Source organism: Myotis daubentonii, chromosome 5 (genome assembly GCF_963259705.1).
Source record: "Myotis daubentonii chromosome 5, mMyoDau2.1, whole genome shotgun sequence".
Taxonomy (NCBI): domain Eukaryota; kingdom Metazoa; phylum Chordata; class Mammalia; order Chiroptera; family Vespertilionidae; genus Myotis; species Myotis daubentonii.
In genome coordinates, this window is record NC_081844.1 from 34845459 (window position 1) to 34861183 (window position 15725).

At 53.9% G+C, this 15725-nt stretch overlaps 1 protein-coding gene across 5 annotated transcripts in view; it reads left to right on the plus strand.

Annotated features, from left to right (window-relative positions):
* Nucleotides 1-15022, plus strand: part of SCARA3 (scavenger receptor class A member 3) — a 33719-nt gene extending 18697 nt beyond the window's left edge. For 4 of the 5 annotated variants that reach the window (XM_059697543.1, XM_059697545.1, XM_059697544.1 and 1 more), the window contains 2 exons: nucleotides 844-1887; nucleotides 13202-14567. In XM_059697543.1, coding sequence (XP_059553526.1) covers nucleotides 844-1887; nucleotides 13202-13653 — 1496 coding nt within the window. In that variant the 3' untranslated portion in view covers nucleotides 13654-14567. Of the gene's footprint in view, nucleotides 1-843; nucleotides 1888-13201 lie in introns of all 5 variants that reach the window. The other variant, XM_059697546.1, reaches the window with a different exon arrangement.
* The last annotated feature ends 703 nt before the right edge of the window (nucleotides 15023-15725 follow it).

Here is a 15725-nt window from a genome sequence, read left to right on the forward strand (position 1 = left end):
TAATCCTCACTTGAGGATATTTTTTCCCCACTGATTTTTTATGGAGAGTGGAAGAGAGAGGGAAAGACAGAGAGAAACATTGATGTGAGAGAAACACATCGATTGGTTGCCTCCTGCACAAGCCCTGACCAGACTGGGGAGGAGCCTGCAACCAAGGTACATGCCCTTGGCCGGAGTCGAACCTGGGACCCTTTGGTCCGCAGGCTGATACTCTATCCACTGAGCCAAACCAGGTAGGGCTCATGATGCTCTTGATCTCCTGCTTTAACAAGGGACCTTCTCACAATGAGCCAGAAGGAGCCATCATGGAAGGGGTTAGAGGTGGTCTGTGTCATGGAGAGAGAAAGTCCTGCTCTGCCACTGTCTCGATCAGTGAGTGATATTTTGTCAAGCCACTTCTCTGTGCCTCATTTCTCATCAGTTACAGGAGAAAAAATGTTTGCACCGTCTCCTCAAGTTTATTGTGAGAGGAATAAATGAGATAATAGATCTAAAAATATTTGGAGAAATTTTAAAATAAAATGTCAATGGGAGGTTCTTGGTAACCTCAGAAAAGCTAGTAAGATATATTCTCCAGCATTTGGTGGCAAGATGGAGATTTAGATCTAAAGCCTAAGTACCTAAATCCTACATTTAAGGTCATAGGAAAGAGATTTGATACAAATAAGATCTCATAGAGATGGCCAGGCTCTTCCAAAATGTGTTTCAGAGCAGGACCTAGGAAAGGAAGAGGCACCGGACAGCCACTTGCCAATTCATTATGCTCTGCAATGTTTTATTTAAAGAAGTAACCTTTGTCCCATGATCCTTCAGCAACTGAAATGTTCTCTCTTTCTCCTGAAGATCTGAAGGCCCCGAACAACTGCTCTTTCTGCCACGAGGCCGGGCAGCTGGGGCAAGAGATCAGAAAACTGCAGGAGGAGCTGGAGGGAATTCAGAAGATGCTTCTGGCTCAGGAGGTCCAGCTGGACCAGGCCTCTCAGACCCATGAGCTGCTCTCCACCACCAGCAGTCAAATCTCCCAGGAGATGGGCAACTGTTCCTTCTCCATCCACCAGCTCAACCAATCTCTGGGGCTCTTCCTGACTCAGGTGCGAGGCTGGCAGGCCACCACGGCCGGCCTGGACCTCTCTCTGAAGGACCTGGCCCAGGAGTGCTACGACGTCCGGGCTGCCGTGCACCAGATCAACTTCACCGTGGCGCAGACTTCAGAATGGGTCCACGGGATCCGCCGGAAGACGGACGAGGAAACCCTGACCCTCCAGAAGATCGTCACCGACTGGCAGAACTACACCCGGCTCTTCAGCAGCCTGCGCACCACCTCGACCAAGACCGGAGAAGCGGTCAAGAACATCCAGGCTACCCTGGGGGCCTCTTCACAGCGCATCATCCAGAATTCCGAGAGCATGCATGACCTGGTGATGCAGGTCATGGGCTTGCAGCTGCAGCTGGATAACATCTCGTCCTTCCTGGACGACCATGAGGAGAACATGCATGACCTGCAGTACCACACGCGCTATGCTCAGAACCGCACGGTGGAGAGGTTCGAGACGCTGGAAGGACGCATGGCCTCTCACGAGATCGAGATTGGCACCATCTTTACCAACATCAATGCCACCGACAGCCACGTGCACAGCATGCTCAAGTACCTGGACGACGTGCGGCTGTCCTGCACGCTGGGCTTCCACACCCACGCCGAGGAGCTCTACTACCTGAACAAGTCCGTCTCCCTCATGCTGGGCACCACGGACCTGCTCCGGGAGCGCTTCGGCCTGCTCAGCGCCCGCCTGGACTTCAACGTCCGCAACCTGTCCATGATCGTGGAGGAGATGAAGGCCGTGGATACACAGCACGGAGAAATCCTTCGCAACGTCACCATTGTACGAGGTGAGAGTGAGATCTGGGCCGGGCTGCTCCCAGCTCCCAGGGGGCCTTGGTCATCTTGCTAGAACTCAGGAGCACTTGGTTTCAGGCAAAAATCCTAGTGGGCTAATACAATCCTGTAGCAAATGCCTGGGGCAACTGGCAGTTTTAGCGCACTTGCCAACTCTTTTTAAAGGTGTTGTGGCTCCTAACTTTGCCTGTTATACATTTATATGGGTTTGTTTAATTGCACCACAAAGAGAAATAGGCAGACCTCGTCTTTTGGAAACCATCTCCTCTTGTTTTCTGCCTTCCCACCCTCTCATCAGTGCTCTCAACCATCTGCCCTTCAGATGCCCGCCCTTCTGATGCTGTCTTCTCCTATTTCACCCCTGCATTCGTCAGAGTTCTCCAGAGAAACATAATAAATAGGAGGGGGGGGGAGAGAGAGAGAGAGAGAGAGAGAGAGAGAGAGAGAGAGAGAATGAATAAGGAATTGGCTTATATAGTTATGGAGGGTGGTAAGTCCAAAATCTACACAGGTGATGTCCTGATTCATATCCATAGACTGGAAGTTGCTGCAGAACCAGGAAGAGATGATGTGTCAGTTTCAAGACCTTCAGGTCAGGCAGGAGAATTCTCTCACTTGGGGGACGGTCAGCCTTTTGTTCTATTCAGACCTTCAACTGAGTGGATGAGGCCTGCCCACATTGGGGAGGGCAATCTGCGTTACTCAATATAGATTTAAGTGTGTATGTTATCCATAAATACCCCTACAGATACACCCAGAATAGTGTTTGACCAAAAATCTGTCTATCCCATGGCTCAGTCAAATTGACACATAAAATTAACCATCACAAGTCCACCTCTTTCCAACTTAGCACTCATACACATTTCCTTAAATCATACTTAATCCTCAAATGGAGACATAACAAAGTCATCATTTTACCTGACGTACATGATGCTCCTATCCTGTGTACAACCAAAACCTCACTAACCCTTCCCCGGAAGAGGAGACAAAGGCCTTCAGTGATGTTTATTCTTCTCCTTGATATCTCATAATGTAAATACTATGATATAAACTTAACAATATTTAAATACTGTGATATAAAGTCAATAAATTTTGTATCTTATGTTACATGATAAGGGGATAAGAGAGAGAAGAAAGGAAAGATATATATTACATATTTATATACTAGAGGCCCAATGCACAAAATTCGTGCAAGGGTCTTGGCCCTCGCAGCCCCGGCTTCGTCTGGAAGGTCGTCCGGTAGGACATCCGGAAGGTTGTCTGGCTGTCGGGTCTAATTAGCATATTACGCTTTTATTATTATAGATATTAGTAACACAATAAGGGGAAAATACTGTTGACAATTACATTCCTCATTTCTTCACCTGGTCACATAGCTGGTATTTATAACTACCCTTTTCCACTACGAATTTCACATTCCCTTTGCCCTCCAGCAAACAGCTTGGCTGCTTGAGATTCTTTACCTGACGGTGAACAAATCTTCACTCTCAAAGGCCCACTAGTGGTCCTGCCTGGACTGGGTTGTTGTAGTTTTCCATTGACCTTCCTCACAAGCATGGGAATGCTAAGCGGTCTCCTGTATTCCACACATACTCCTCCACTGTGGAGTAGTAGTCCAGTTCCTCCCTGGTAGTCAGGATCAGTCACCCCCGTCAGCACAGTGACTTCTTTACCTGCTCATTCAGAGGCATGAGGTGCCCAGCATGTCTGGGCAGCAGTCTTAACTTCCTGTTCAATGGAATTATGTTGCATCTCCTGACAGAAACATTCTTCCCTTTGCAACTAAGATCTCTGAGCCAGCAGAGCGTAAGGTGGTAGGAGCAAGCAGCAAAAGTTTTGCTAGTGGGTCACTAAGGATAACGGTGAGTGGTGCCACTCCCATGTCCATCCCTGATCCCTGGAGCCGTGACTCCTGGCCGTCAGAGAAGCAGCACCACGTATGGGACACTGACAGAGCGTAGCCCTGAAAGTGTTTGCCCGCTAACTGGCACTGTAACTGAGTCTTCAAAATGCTATTCCATCGCCTGGCCAGAATCGCTCAGTGGTTGAAGGTTGACCTATGAACCAAAAGGTCACAGTTCACTGGTTCAGTGGTTGTGGGCTTGATCCCCAGTGTCAGGCCTGCAGTAGGCAGCTGATCAATGATTCTCTCTCTTCATTAATGTTTTTATTTCTCTCCTCCCTTCCTCTCTGAAATTAATAAAAACATATTTTTTAAAAAACCATTCCATCCATCCAACAAGCCACCTGCTTCAAGATGGTAGGAAACATGCAACACCCATGAGTTCCATGGTCTTGGGCCCAGTGCCATGCTCCAATTGCTGTGAAGTGAGTTTCAAGATCAGAAGCAATGCTGTGCCGATACCGGGGTGGTGGGTAATGCATTCTGTAAGGGGGTGGGTAGCAGTTTTGGCAGAAGCATTGCATGCAGGGAAGGTGTATCCTCATCCAGAGTAAGTGTCTCTTGCAGTAAGAACAGAACATTGCCCCTTGCTTGATGGAAGTGATCCAGTGTAACCAACCTGCCACCAGGTAGCTGGCTGATCTCCTGGGGAAGGTGCCATATCAGGGACTCGCTGTTGGTCTCTTCTGTCGACAAGTTGGGCTCTCAGCTGTGGCTGTAACCAGGTCAGCCTCGGTGACTGGAAATCCATGTTGCTAAAACCATACATAACCTCCAACCCTGTCCCCATGGCCACTTTGTTAATGAGCCCATTGGGTGATGACAGGGGCTGGGGAAAGAGGCTGACTGGAATCCATAGTCAACCCTCTATCCACTTGCTTATTACAACCTCCTGGGCTGAGGTCCCCTCTGCTGAGCATTCACAGAGGACACAAATCTTCACATGTTTTGCCCATTCAGAGAGAACTATTCAAATCCTCTTCCCCAAATTTGATTTCAACCAATTTTCCGATTGTGTTCCTTCCAAGGCCCTGACCATCCAGCCAAATCACTGGCCACAGCCTATGACCTGGTATATAGTTAGTCCTCACTCCCTGTTATTGATAAGTTCTTGGAAACTCTGACTTAAGCAAAACTAATTTTACCCTAGGGTAATTGATACAAGCAAGAGTTAAATTTCCACAGCATATTTCTGATCACAAAAATATTACCAAAACTTCTAAATAAAGACCCAAACACTTCTAATGGTAAACGTTGAAATAAATGTGAGCTATACCTACATTTGAGAAAGATGAATAAAAACAAGTAAGAAAGTGATTTTCCAATCTGCTTATTCTAGTTCAGAATGACAGGTGGCCGGAGCCACTCCCAGAAGGTCAGGGAGCAAGATAGGACCCCACTCGGACGGGACACCCTTCCATAGCAGAGCCACTCAGACTGGGACAGTGTAGAAACGGCTACCACCTACCATCTTTAGGATGTGGGAGGAAACCGGCGTCCCCAGAGAAAATCCATGCAAACTCAGCCAGAATGTGCAAACTCCACCCAGACAGTGGCCCTGGCCTGAATTGACTTTTTTCTTCTCATCAACATGATTACGAAATGACATTGAATGAAATGACGTGATTCGAGGGCCTGTCTGACCATTTCTCCTTCCAAGGAAACAGAGCACGGCCAGAAGTCCTGCCCACTGGGAGGCTTTCCCTTCGCCGTGTCCTTCAGAGCTGTCGCAGAGCAGGGCTGCAGTGCTACGGCGGTGCACTGTGATGCCTGCATATTATGCAGACCTGGCCCTAGGAGTGTTCTTCTCTGCCTGCTGATTGTAGGGAACTCCCCAGGACGCCCCAGAGAGAAGGCAGTGTCACAGGAGTGGGGACCATGGGCATTTGGGCCACTTCTTCATACAACTTCACCTGTATACCTTGTCCATTTGACAAGGTGAAGTGCAGCTCTACATGCCCAACCTCATGGCCTGGTGGGTTAGATAACAACCAGTCCATGATGGCCAGCTCAGATCGTATGGTAACTTGATGGCCCATAGCTAAGCATTCAGTCTCTACTCAGGCCCCATAGCAGGCCAAGAACTATTTCTCAAAAGGAGATCCGTTATCTGTAGGGCTTTGTACCCAAATCCTAAGGACCTGCGCTGCAATTGACTTGTAAGGACCTGCCAGCGACTCCAAAAAGCATCCCTTTCTGCTCCTGCCACTTCAAGCACCATTGGGCCTGCTGGATCCGATGGCCTGAGTGGCGAGCGGCTCGTACGGCAGTCTGGACCTGCTGCAGAGCCTTCTCTTGTTGTGGGTCCCGCTCAAAACCAGCAGCTTCTCGGGCCGCTCACTACACAGGATGGAGCAGCGCAACCAAATGAGGACTCTGTTGCCTCTGAAACCAGTAGGGGTGGCGCCTCCTCTTTGATTGCAGGAGAGCCCAGATGCAACCATGTATCCTTCACCTTTGAGAGATATCGGAACATGCCCCACCCACGAGACCCCTAGAAATTCCAACAGCGTGGAAGGACCTAAAATTGGTCAGCTTTGTTTCCCACCCGCTGACACACAAATGTCTTAGACGCGGAGCTGAAGCAAAGCGTGAGCTCCTATTCACTTGCTCAGTAGGTGCAGTCAGCGTAATGTCATCAGTGCAATGGGCCGGGTGGTATCTTGTGGAAGAGAAAGGAGAACAAGATCCCGTGAAGTGGGCCTAGGACCTCCCCAGGGTGGGTGACTAAGTTATGACATAGGCCGGAGAGCTGACATTCCTCTGAGGTAGTGAAGTGGGGGACAGTGAAGTCGGTGATGCCGGCCTTACCAGCAGAGAGCAAACTGCTTCTGGGCCTATGGACAGGGATGGACCAAGAAAAGCATTTGTTAAATCAGTATTTGCATCCCAGGGGATGTGTTAATTTTCTCAAGCAATGAAACCACGTGTGGAACAGCAGCAGCAATGGGAGTCGCCGCCTGGTTAAGTTTACAAGAATCCTCTGCCTTCTCAGAGACCTAGCACGCTCTGCCCAGGCCAGAGAGGAAGGATGGATGGGGGCGTGGGGGCATCACTACCCCTGCGTCCCGTAGGCCCTGATGGCGGCACTCATCTCTGCAATCCTTCCAGGAGCGTGGTGTTACTTTGGTTCACTATTTTCCAGGTAGGGGCAGTTCTGGTGGCTTCCACTTGGCCTTTCCCACATAATATCCCTCATTCCCGGGCCAGGGACCAGTGTGGGGATGCTGCCAGCTGCTCGGTGCGTCTAGCATAATTACACATCCCAGAACTGGGGAGCAACCACGGGATGGATCTGGGAGTTCCCTGGGCCCATGGTGAGATGGACTTGCTCACCTGACCTCCACAAGCCCCTTCTCTGACTGGTGGGCCACAGGGACCCTGGGTCCCCTGGAATCTGTCAGGTCAGAATCCGTGGGCAGTGGCCCAAAGGCCTGATTATCTCCTTTTCCCCAGTGCAGTTACCCTGGCGAACGGCCGTGGTCCCTTGGGGAATGCTGGGAGAAAGATTAGCATATAAACATTTGGTAGTGCACGGGAGGCCCTCACTGGGGGACCCAGCTTCCCCTTCATTCAAGGGGCGCTGGGCTGTAAACTGGCTCAAGTCTGAGAACTGATTGAGGGGCCATGACTCTCTGTTTTTATGACTCAGATTAGACTTTATTCACTGGACCTAGAACTTTCTGTTATACAGGATTAATAAGGATTTAGTAGGCTTCCTGCCTATCTCACTTCTAGGAACACCATGATCAGCAAGCTAACGCCATGGTTCTGTGCATGTAGGACTATTGTAATTGCTGCTTTGACTCTCTGTCCATTCAGTACCCACACCCACCTTGCTTCTGGTCGTGGATGTCTCCACCAGGCTGCTGCCACCCTGAGATGGGATCCAGCTACCCCCACTACACTTAGATTTCTGAATTCAGTGACTGCAGGTCCCCCTGTGAGGTCTGGCCTACGGAGGAGGGAGATCACAGAGCTCTCCTAGGATGCTGGGCTCCCCTCACAAACTTACCTCTCACAGTTGTAGTGAAAGGCCTGTCTTCTGGACCTGCCCAGGGCGGGTGCCTAGGTCTCAAGTGAGAAACCCACTTCAACATGACAGTCCCCCTAAGTCTTTGAATCCCCTTCCTCTACATTCAACCAAGGCAGGCCCAGCATTTCTAACTCACTCTCTGTGGTCCTTGTTTCATCCAACCAACCACACAGACCATTAGAGCCCTTTCTGACTCCCCAAGATGCAACTTTAGATGCATCTCATCTTCCCTCTCTATGTGTCTGTCAGTGTTCAAATGTTCCCTTTTTATAAAGTTACTAGAGGCCCAGTGCATGGATTCGTGCACTGGTGGGGTCCCTTGGCCTGGCCTGCAGGGATGGGGCCGAAACCAGCCCAGTGCACAGATTTGTCCAGGGCGTGTCCAGCCCGTCTTGCCCAGTCCTGATCAGCCGGACCCCAGCAGCAAGCTAACCTACCGGTCAGAGCATCTGCCCCTGGTGGTCAGCGTGCATCATAGCGACTGGTTGAACAGTCGAACGAATGGTCAGACACCTAGCATATTAGGCTTTTATTATGTAGGATACTTGTTTGGGGCCACCCTAATGACCACATTCAAACATGATTATCTCCAAAGACCCTAGTTCCAAGTAAGGTCATATTCCCAGGTACTGGGGGCTAGTACTTCAGCATATGAATTGTGAGGGGACACAAGTCAACCCTTAACAAATACCATTATTTTTTCATTCTAGTCCTTCGCAGCAATATTGCCGACAATTTTTCCCCCTAGAAAATGGTTCCAAAGACTGCCAATCAGGATTCTTTTGTTGTTGTTGAAGCTAATCTACACCCGAGGATAGTTTTCCCATTGATTTCTAAAGAGAGTGGAAGGGAGAGGGAGAGACATCTTATGTGAGAGAGATACATCGGCTGGTTGCCTCCCTCACCTGCCCCAACCAGGACCGGGGGTTGAGGTACATGCTCTTGACTGGAATCGAACTCAGGACCCTTCAGTCCTCCCGCCGATGCTCTAACCACTGAGCGAGACTGGCTAGGGCATAATCAGGTCTCTTTTTCACAGGAATTTGTATGGCTATAACCAGATTCCCTGGACCCTTCCCCAGGAAGTGTGTGTCTTTGTGGGAAGACTGTTCAACCTAAAAATCTAGCAGCTCTTAGCTCTAGAGAACAGACTATGTAACCAGGGAGATCTGGTAGTCCCAGAACATATAATTGGCAGGTGGGCCAAATATCTGGGCCAATCACCCAGGGAGCCCCAGGAGGAAGGAGGGAGGCCCCCACTATCCCAGACAGCTCTGTTCTCTCCTCAGAGCTCAGACTTAGAACTAACCTCTCTGGTTCTCTGGTTCTCTTTATCTATTTAGTCTCGAACCTGTGTTGCCTTCATTTTGTAGCATTGAGCATTTCTATTGCTACTAGGGATCATTTTCCCTTTAATCTAGATTGGTGGTTTGGGGGCTCCTGGGAGAGTAGGTTTTGCTTGTCTTTGTCATATTTTTGCAACAAAGCCAGTTATTGAATATTTCCTTGGTAACTGAAATCTTCCCACAGTATTCCTCTAACTTATGTGTCCATGTGACCTCTGGATCACAATGTTCCATCGAGGCCTTAGTAGGTAATTCTTTTGGTTCATCTTCTAGTAGCTTGTATCTTTGTTGCATTCAACCTAAGAACACATGAGAGATGAAGCAAGTGTGTGCAAAGCCCATGCACACACTTGGTTGCATTTTAGCCTCACAGCAACTTTGTACAGTGGACAAGGTGTTGGTGTCTTTATTTTACAGAAAGGTGGCCTGAGCCTGGGAAAGGTTAGGGAATGAGCTCCAAAGAGGGGCAGAGCCTTACCCAGCCACCCAGTGTGTTACTACCAGAGCTGGGCCTCGAACACACATCCCCCGAGTTCCAGGTCATTGTGCCCTCCGTGGCACCAGGCCAGTTCCCCAAGAGGCGCCGCTCTGTCTCTCTGTCCTCTACCCTTGTAAGCTTGCTTGTTGCTTTGGCTGAGAGATGAACTTTGGACCCCTCCTGCCCAGGCACCACCCCATCCCCCGGCAGGCAGTGTTGGAGCCCTGAAAGACTAGGTACTTCTGCTCATCCTCCCACCCCTTCCCTGTTCCCAGTGCGGACCACCTACTTTTCCCAGACATGCAGTCAGTTGTGGCTCTGCCCTAATGGGCCAGGATGGCCTAATTACAGCCTCTGGCTTCCTGAGTAATTATGGGCCTCCCTGGGCTCGGAATCTCTGTCCCTGCTCCCAGCTCAGCTGCACAGCCCGGCCGCTGCTGCTTTTCTTGCCTCCTTTGCCTGAAATGCCACTGCTCAGAGCAGCACTCAGTCCGCTATCCTTGGCCCTTTAGCTCTCTGATATCAGGATCTTACTCCCAGCTATGTCAGGGCACCCTGTCCCGGAGAGCGCCTCGGTCAGCCTCCGTCCACATGCCTTCCCCCGTGCTAACCACTAACCTACGGTTGTTGACTTCCTCCCTGGCCAGCCCTGTTCTCTGACCGCATGATTCATGGCTGACCCGGGACCGACAGGCGGAGGCTTGGCTCACCTGAGGAAGACAGTCCTTCTGGTTACTGCACCCCCCTCTGTGGGAGCCCTCCCCCTCTGTGGGAAACCTCCCACTCCTCCGGGCAGCACCCGGCAGGAGGCCTGGCAGTGGGAGGATGGTGGGGTGGGAAGGACGGGTAGGAAAAGGGCCAAGAGCCCCAGCTACCATGTAATGAGGAACACAGGCAGCAGGGTGAGGAGGAAGGCACAGGGGTTTCAGAGCTTCTCAGGCCTGGGTTTGAATCCTGACTCCGCCCCTTACTAGTCAGGGCCAGGGAGGAGAGGATGCCCATCGGAGATGGTGACAAGGGAAAGAATAGGGGAGACGGAGGGGAGAGAGTGCAAGGGCTCCAGCTGGACTCGGGGCCAGGCAGGGCAGGGCGTCCTTGTCGAGGTGCAATTTCTCAGGCTTTTCCTGAGTCGAGGCTAGAGATGGGAACTGTGGATCGTTTACCCAGGGGACAAGAGTGGGAGCCTCAGAAGTGGCTGTAAGAAGAGAGTGAAGCACCAGGGAGCTGGGGGCAAGCCCTGGGAGCCGGTTCCTAGGGCAGCCCGAGCTTGAGCCCAGAGAAGCAGGCAGAGGAGCGGGGATGCTCATGGAGCCACGGGGGCCCTGGGTGAGACTCTCAGTTTTATAGATGAGGACCCGAGCTCGAATGGGCAGGGACTTGCCCAGTGTCCCTCCATGGCCTCTGACTTGTCCACCCGCTTGGCCTCTAGGGCTGCGCCTCCTCGGAATGGCTCTGCATTCCCAGCCTCAGCTGGCCCAGGGGCCAAGAGCAGAGTTGGGGTGAAGACAGAGCGGTGGCTTTGCCAGTTCCCAGCTCGCCCTGCCAGGCTCCGGGAGGCCGTCGGCTGCTCGGGCATCTCCCTGTGCCCGTGTTGTTCTGTGCTGTTCTGGCCACCTTATTGGGTGGGGGTGGGGCTCGCTGTGGACCAGAGGGCACATCCTGCCTGGAGCTGCTCCCAGGCCAGGGCAATGCCACCCCCACCCCCAGCCAGCCCGGTGATGGAGTCCCAGCTTGTGCTTGTGCTGCCGGCAGGCCACGTGAGCGGAGCCCAGGCTGTGTGAGGGAGGTGGCAGGGCAGGCGGGGGCGGGGACCGGCTGGGAGATTTTATTGGCCCTGGGGGGTCTGACTCTGTCTGGGTTCCAGTTTCCAGTTTAGATGGCAATAGAGGACGGAATTCAAGGACACTCTGTCCCACTTAGACACACTCCGGACGGAGACAAGAGGGAACAGCAGGGGTGGAGAGCAAGGGGAGGGAGGGGGGGTGGCAGCAGGTGGCATCCGCCAGCGAAGGAGCCCTGACACACCCTGGACCACAGCCCCTGGGAGGGCCCCCAGCGCCCAGCTTCCAGGGTCCCTTCTCTCTGAGAGGCCACCTGGGCTCCCGTTTCCACTCGGGGACCCCTGGGGATATCACTCACCTCTCTGGGCTTTCGTTGCCTCCTCTGTGAAATGACGGGACTGGGCTGGCTCCTCCCCAGCTCAAAAGCTGCAGGGTTCTCTTTGCCAAGCGGATGATGTCACAGCAGAGTTCGCAGACAGCCGACTGTGGGCACCGGACTTCATCTCCCAGGCCAGCCTGGGTTCTGCTCCCACCACTTCCAGGCCGAGGCGGCTGCAGAAAGCCAGGCCTTCGCTGGGCCCCGGCCCCGGCGGCCTAACGCTGTCCTCCACGACTGCCCGCCGTCCTCAGGAGCCAGGTGGTTCGCCTTCCTCTGTGCTCCCAGCGCTCTGAGTGCCTCGGGCAGAGTGACGGCTACTTGCTGCTTTGTGTCCGCAGGGTCAGCACAGCTCTGGGAGGTGGTGATTTGCAGGTCCTCGCAGCCAGAGGTTGGTCAGGTCGTCTGAGGCCTGGCCTGAGCTCTAGACCGGGCGCTTTGAGGAAGGGGCCATGTCTTCATCTTGGCAGCTCGCCCAGGCCCAAGGCCAGAGCTGGGTGGGAGCAGGTGTCCACAGCCATTTGGTGAATCACCTTCTTCAAGTGTGTTCCGAGCTCTCCCTGCCGTGTGTCAGGCTCTGGGCCCAGGATGGAGGATGTGAGCCATGACCCTCATTATCTTCCGGGGGTTCCACAGCCTAGCAGGGCCCACCGGATCGTCTCCAAGGGCTGCTTTCTCCTTCCACATGCCAAGTAAACGATTCAGAAGGCGGTAGCCCCGAGAGCTCAGAGGAGAGGCTGGTGTGGTCGGGGTATGCTTCCTGGAGGAGTTGCCCTTTTCTGGGCTGTTGCTGTGCCCACTCACACTGGGAGGCATCTGTGTCTCATGCCTCATTGTCTTGGCCTTCTCCTCCATAATGCCTGCCTTCATCCCTGGCCCCAGCTGCCAAACAGGTCATGAGCAAAGCCTGGAGTTGGGACTGGGGAGTGGGCTGTGGCGGGGCTGCGTCTAGCAAACAAAGACCGTGAGGAAGTGTGGAAGGCCAGGCCAGCCGGAGCAGGCCAGACAGTCTTGGACAGACTTGGCCTGTTCCCAGAGCTGTCCAGCTGTCAGTCCCCAACCTGAGTGCACGTGTAGAACTATGGACGAGGCCTGAAGGTAGAACAAGGAGTGGCCACCGTGCACCAGGCCTCATGCTGGACACCGAACACGTGTCCTCTCAGAATCCGTGAGTAATCTCATCCCTGCTTCACAGATGGTAGAGTCAGCTCGGGGAAGTCAAGTCACCGGCCTGAACCCCCAAAGTCCGCAGCTGGCAGACCTGGGCTTTGCATCTGTCGAACCCGTGGGCGTCACAGTGCCCAGTGCCCTGCACCTACTTCATGAGAACGCCTCGAGAGGCCTGCCCCTCACGGACTGACCTCTCCCCTCTTCTCTCCAATCCTAGGTGCCCCCGGCCCTCCAGGACCAAGAGGACTCAAGGGAGATGCGGGTGTGAAAGGGCCCGTTGGTGGCAGAGGACCAAAAGGAGACGCTGGCAGCTTGGGGCCCCCGGGACCCCAGGGCCCTCAGGGGCAGCCCGGGGAAATTGGACCCGTGGGAGAAAGGGGGCCGGTTGGCCTGCGGGGTTTCCCAGGCCTCAAAGGCTCGAAGGGCAGCTTTGGAACCGGGGGCCCAAGAGGACAGCCAGGCCCCAAAGGGGATGTGGGGCCCCCGGGGCCAGAGGGGCCCCCAGGATCTCCAGGGCCCTCAGGGCCTCAGGGAAAACCGGGGATCGCTGGGAAGACAGGCTCACCAGGCCAGCGGGGGCCTGTGGGACCTAAGGGTGAACCAGGGATCCAGGGGCCCCCTGGCCTTCCTGGGCCCCCAGGCCCACCAGGAAGCCAGATTCGCTACTGAGGAGGGGCCGCAGTCCCAGACACTGCCTCACAGAATGCTGGGAAGGGGGCTCAGGGCAGAGTGAGTCCCCAGAAAGCCTCACATGCAGAGAATTGTGCTCCTTTGATCCCGAAGGGGGTTGCCCCCAGGCCGGCCCCAGCACCTTTGGGCTCCCCAGTAGTGACTGTACCCTGGAAAGTAGCCCCTCATACACACACACACATACACACATACACACACACACACATGTACACATGCACACATGGATTTCCCTGCTGGCCAGGGGGGCCAACTGGGACTCCCTGGCTGGACAAGAGGAGCGGGCAGAGACGACCTCCCTCTCCTGTGACTGAGCCAGCCAGGGAGGGGGCTACCTCGGGAGAAAGGTCTTGACTCTGTCTCTGAATCGGTGACCAACTCCAGTCTTCCCAGCACCTTCACACCCATCCCAGCCAGTACTTTCCCAGGGCTCCCAGTGGCTGAAAAGACCCAGGGAAACCCTTACAGGGGATTGTGGTTCAAACTGGAAGGACAGGGTGGGTTTGGCAACTGCAGACCTTCCCCATAACCATGGGAGCAGGCCTGGGACCCGCCTGTCTCGCCCAGGACAGAGGAACCCACCGTGGCTGTCATTCTCCGGCCCTGCGCACGGTGCCCCCAGGAGCTCAGCGATTTCCACATGTCAGAAAACTCCTTGCTTCATCCCGGCCTCCTCCGGTCAGGAGCATTCCAGAAGACCTCTAAACAGCAGCTTCACCCGTGCAGGGACGCCCCGGGCACTGGAGCATTCCGCCAAAGTGGCGCCCGGCACGTGGAAGCTGGAGGAGGGGTGGTGAAGGCCTTGGTCACTGGGCTGCCTAGAGAGCTGGCCCCCTTGCTGTCCATTCCTGGGGTAAGCAGTCTGGTGGGTGGGGGAGGACTGACTCCCCCCCACCCCATAACAGAGCCGCTCTCCCCTCTGCACCCTCCTGCCCACTGACCTCACCCCACCATGACCCAGACTGGCCTCTGTATGAGCAGCACAACTGAACGAGGAGGAACAGGCCCGAACACCCACAAGAGGCTCATTTGGACGTCACCCCTCGCCAACCTCCAACTTCCTGCGCACCCTGGCAGGAAGGCTCTCGGGGAGTTCCCAGCAGGGAGCAGGCCGCCCACAGGCTCCACTCGCTGTGCAGTGGCCCGGCCTGTGTTCCAGCAGAGCCCGAGCATCCAGCCTGACTCAGAAACCAGCCCCTCCCCCTGTCCGTGGCCTTGATGCCACCTCCCTTCTCGGAATAGATGTGCAACTGGTTTGCACTCCTGCCCGTCCCCACTGCCATGTAATTCTCCCGTCTACATATGGTATCCTGCAACTTAGTATTACTGGCTCAGTAAAGAGTGTTTCCAATAGGGAGGTGTCTGCTATCTTTTCTGCCCACCGGGGGCATGATGCCTTCAGGGGCTCCGCCTCACGTGGCCCTTGAAGGGGAACCAGTGGACGAGGGGTCCCCTAGCTGTTCAGCCACACTGTCGAGTCTGGGTCTAACCCCCTGGCCCTCACTCCAGAAACACTGCACTCCACTGGGCGTTCCTGTTGGGACCAGGGACCAGGGTGTCTGAGGGAATTACCCATGAAGAGCGGGGACCTCATGGGAGACAAGGTGAGCTTTATTAATTGGGCAGCAGGGCCCTAGAGTTCTCCCGAGACTGGAAAATAAGACAGGCCTGGACCTCTGAGTGATACCTCCTGCTTTCCTCTTTTGCCTCTAAGACGAGGAGCTAAAACAGAAGGAAGAGGCCAGGCCAGAGCTGCCCCAAAGGGTTTGGCTCTCCAGGGTCCACAGGAAAGAAAGGACAGCTGAGTCCCCTGTGAATCTGTTGGGGCTGCTACAACAGAATACCATAGACTGGGGAGCTTAGAAACAACAAATTTATTTCTCAGTTCTGGATGCAGGGAAGTCCAAGACCAAGACGCCATGACTCAGCGGTGAGAGTCCGCTTCCTGGTTCATAGACAGCCATCTTTTCGCTGTGTCTTCACATAGTGAGAGGGTCGAGGGAGCTCATAAAGACACTAATCCCATTTATAGGTGCTTCACCCCAGTCACACCC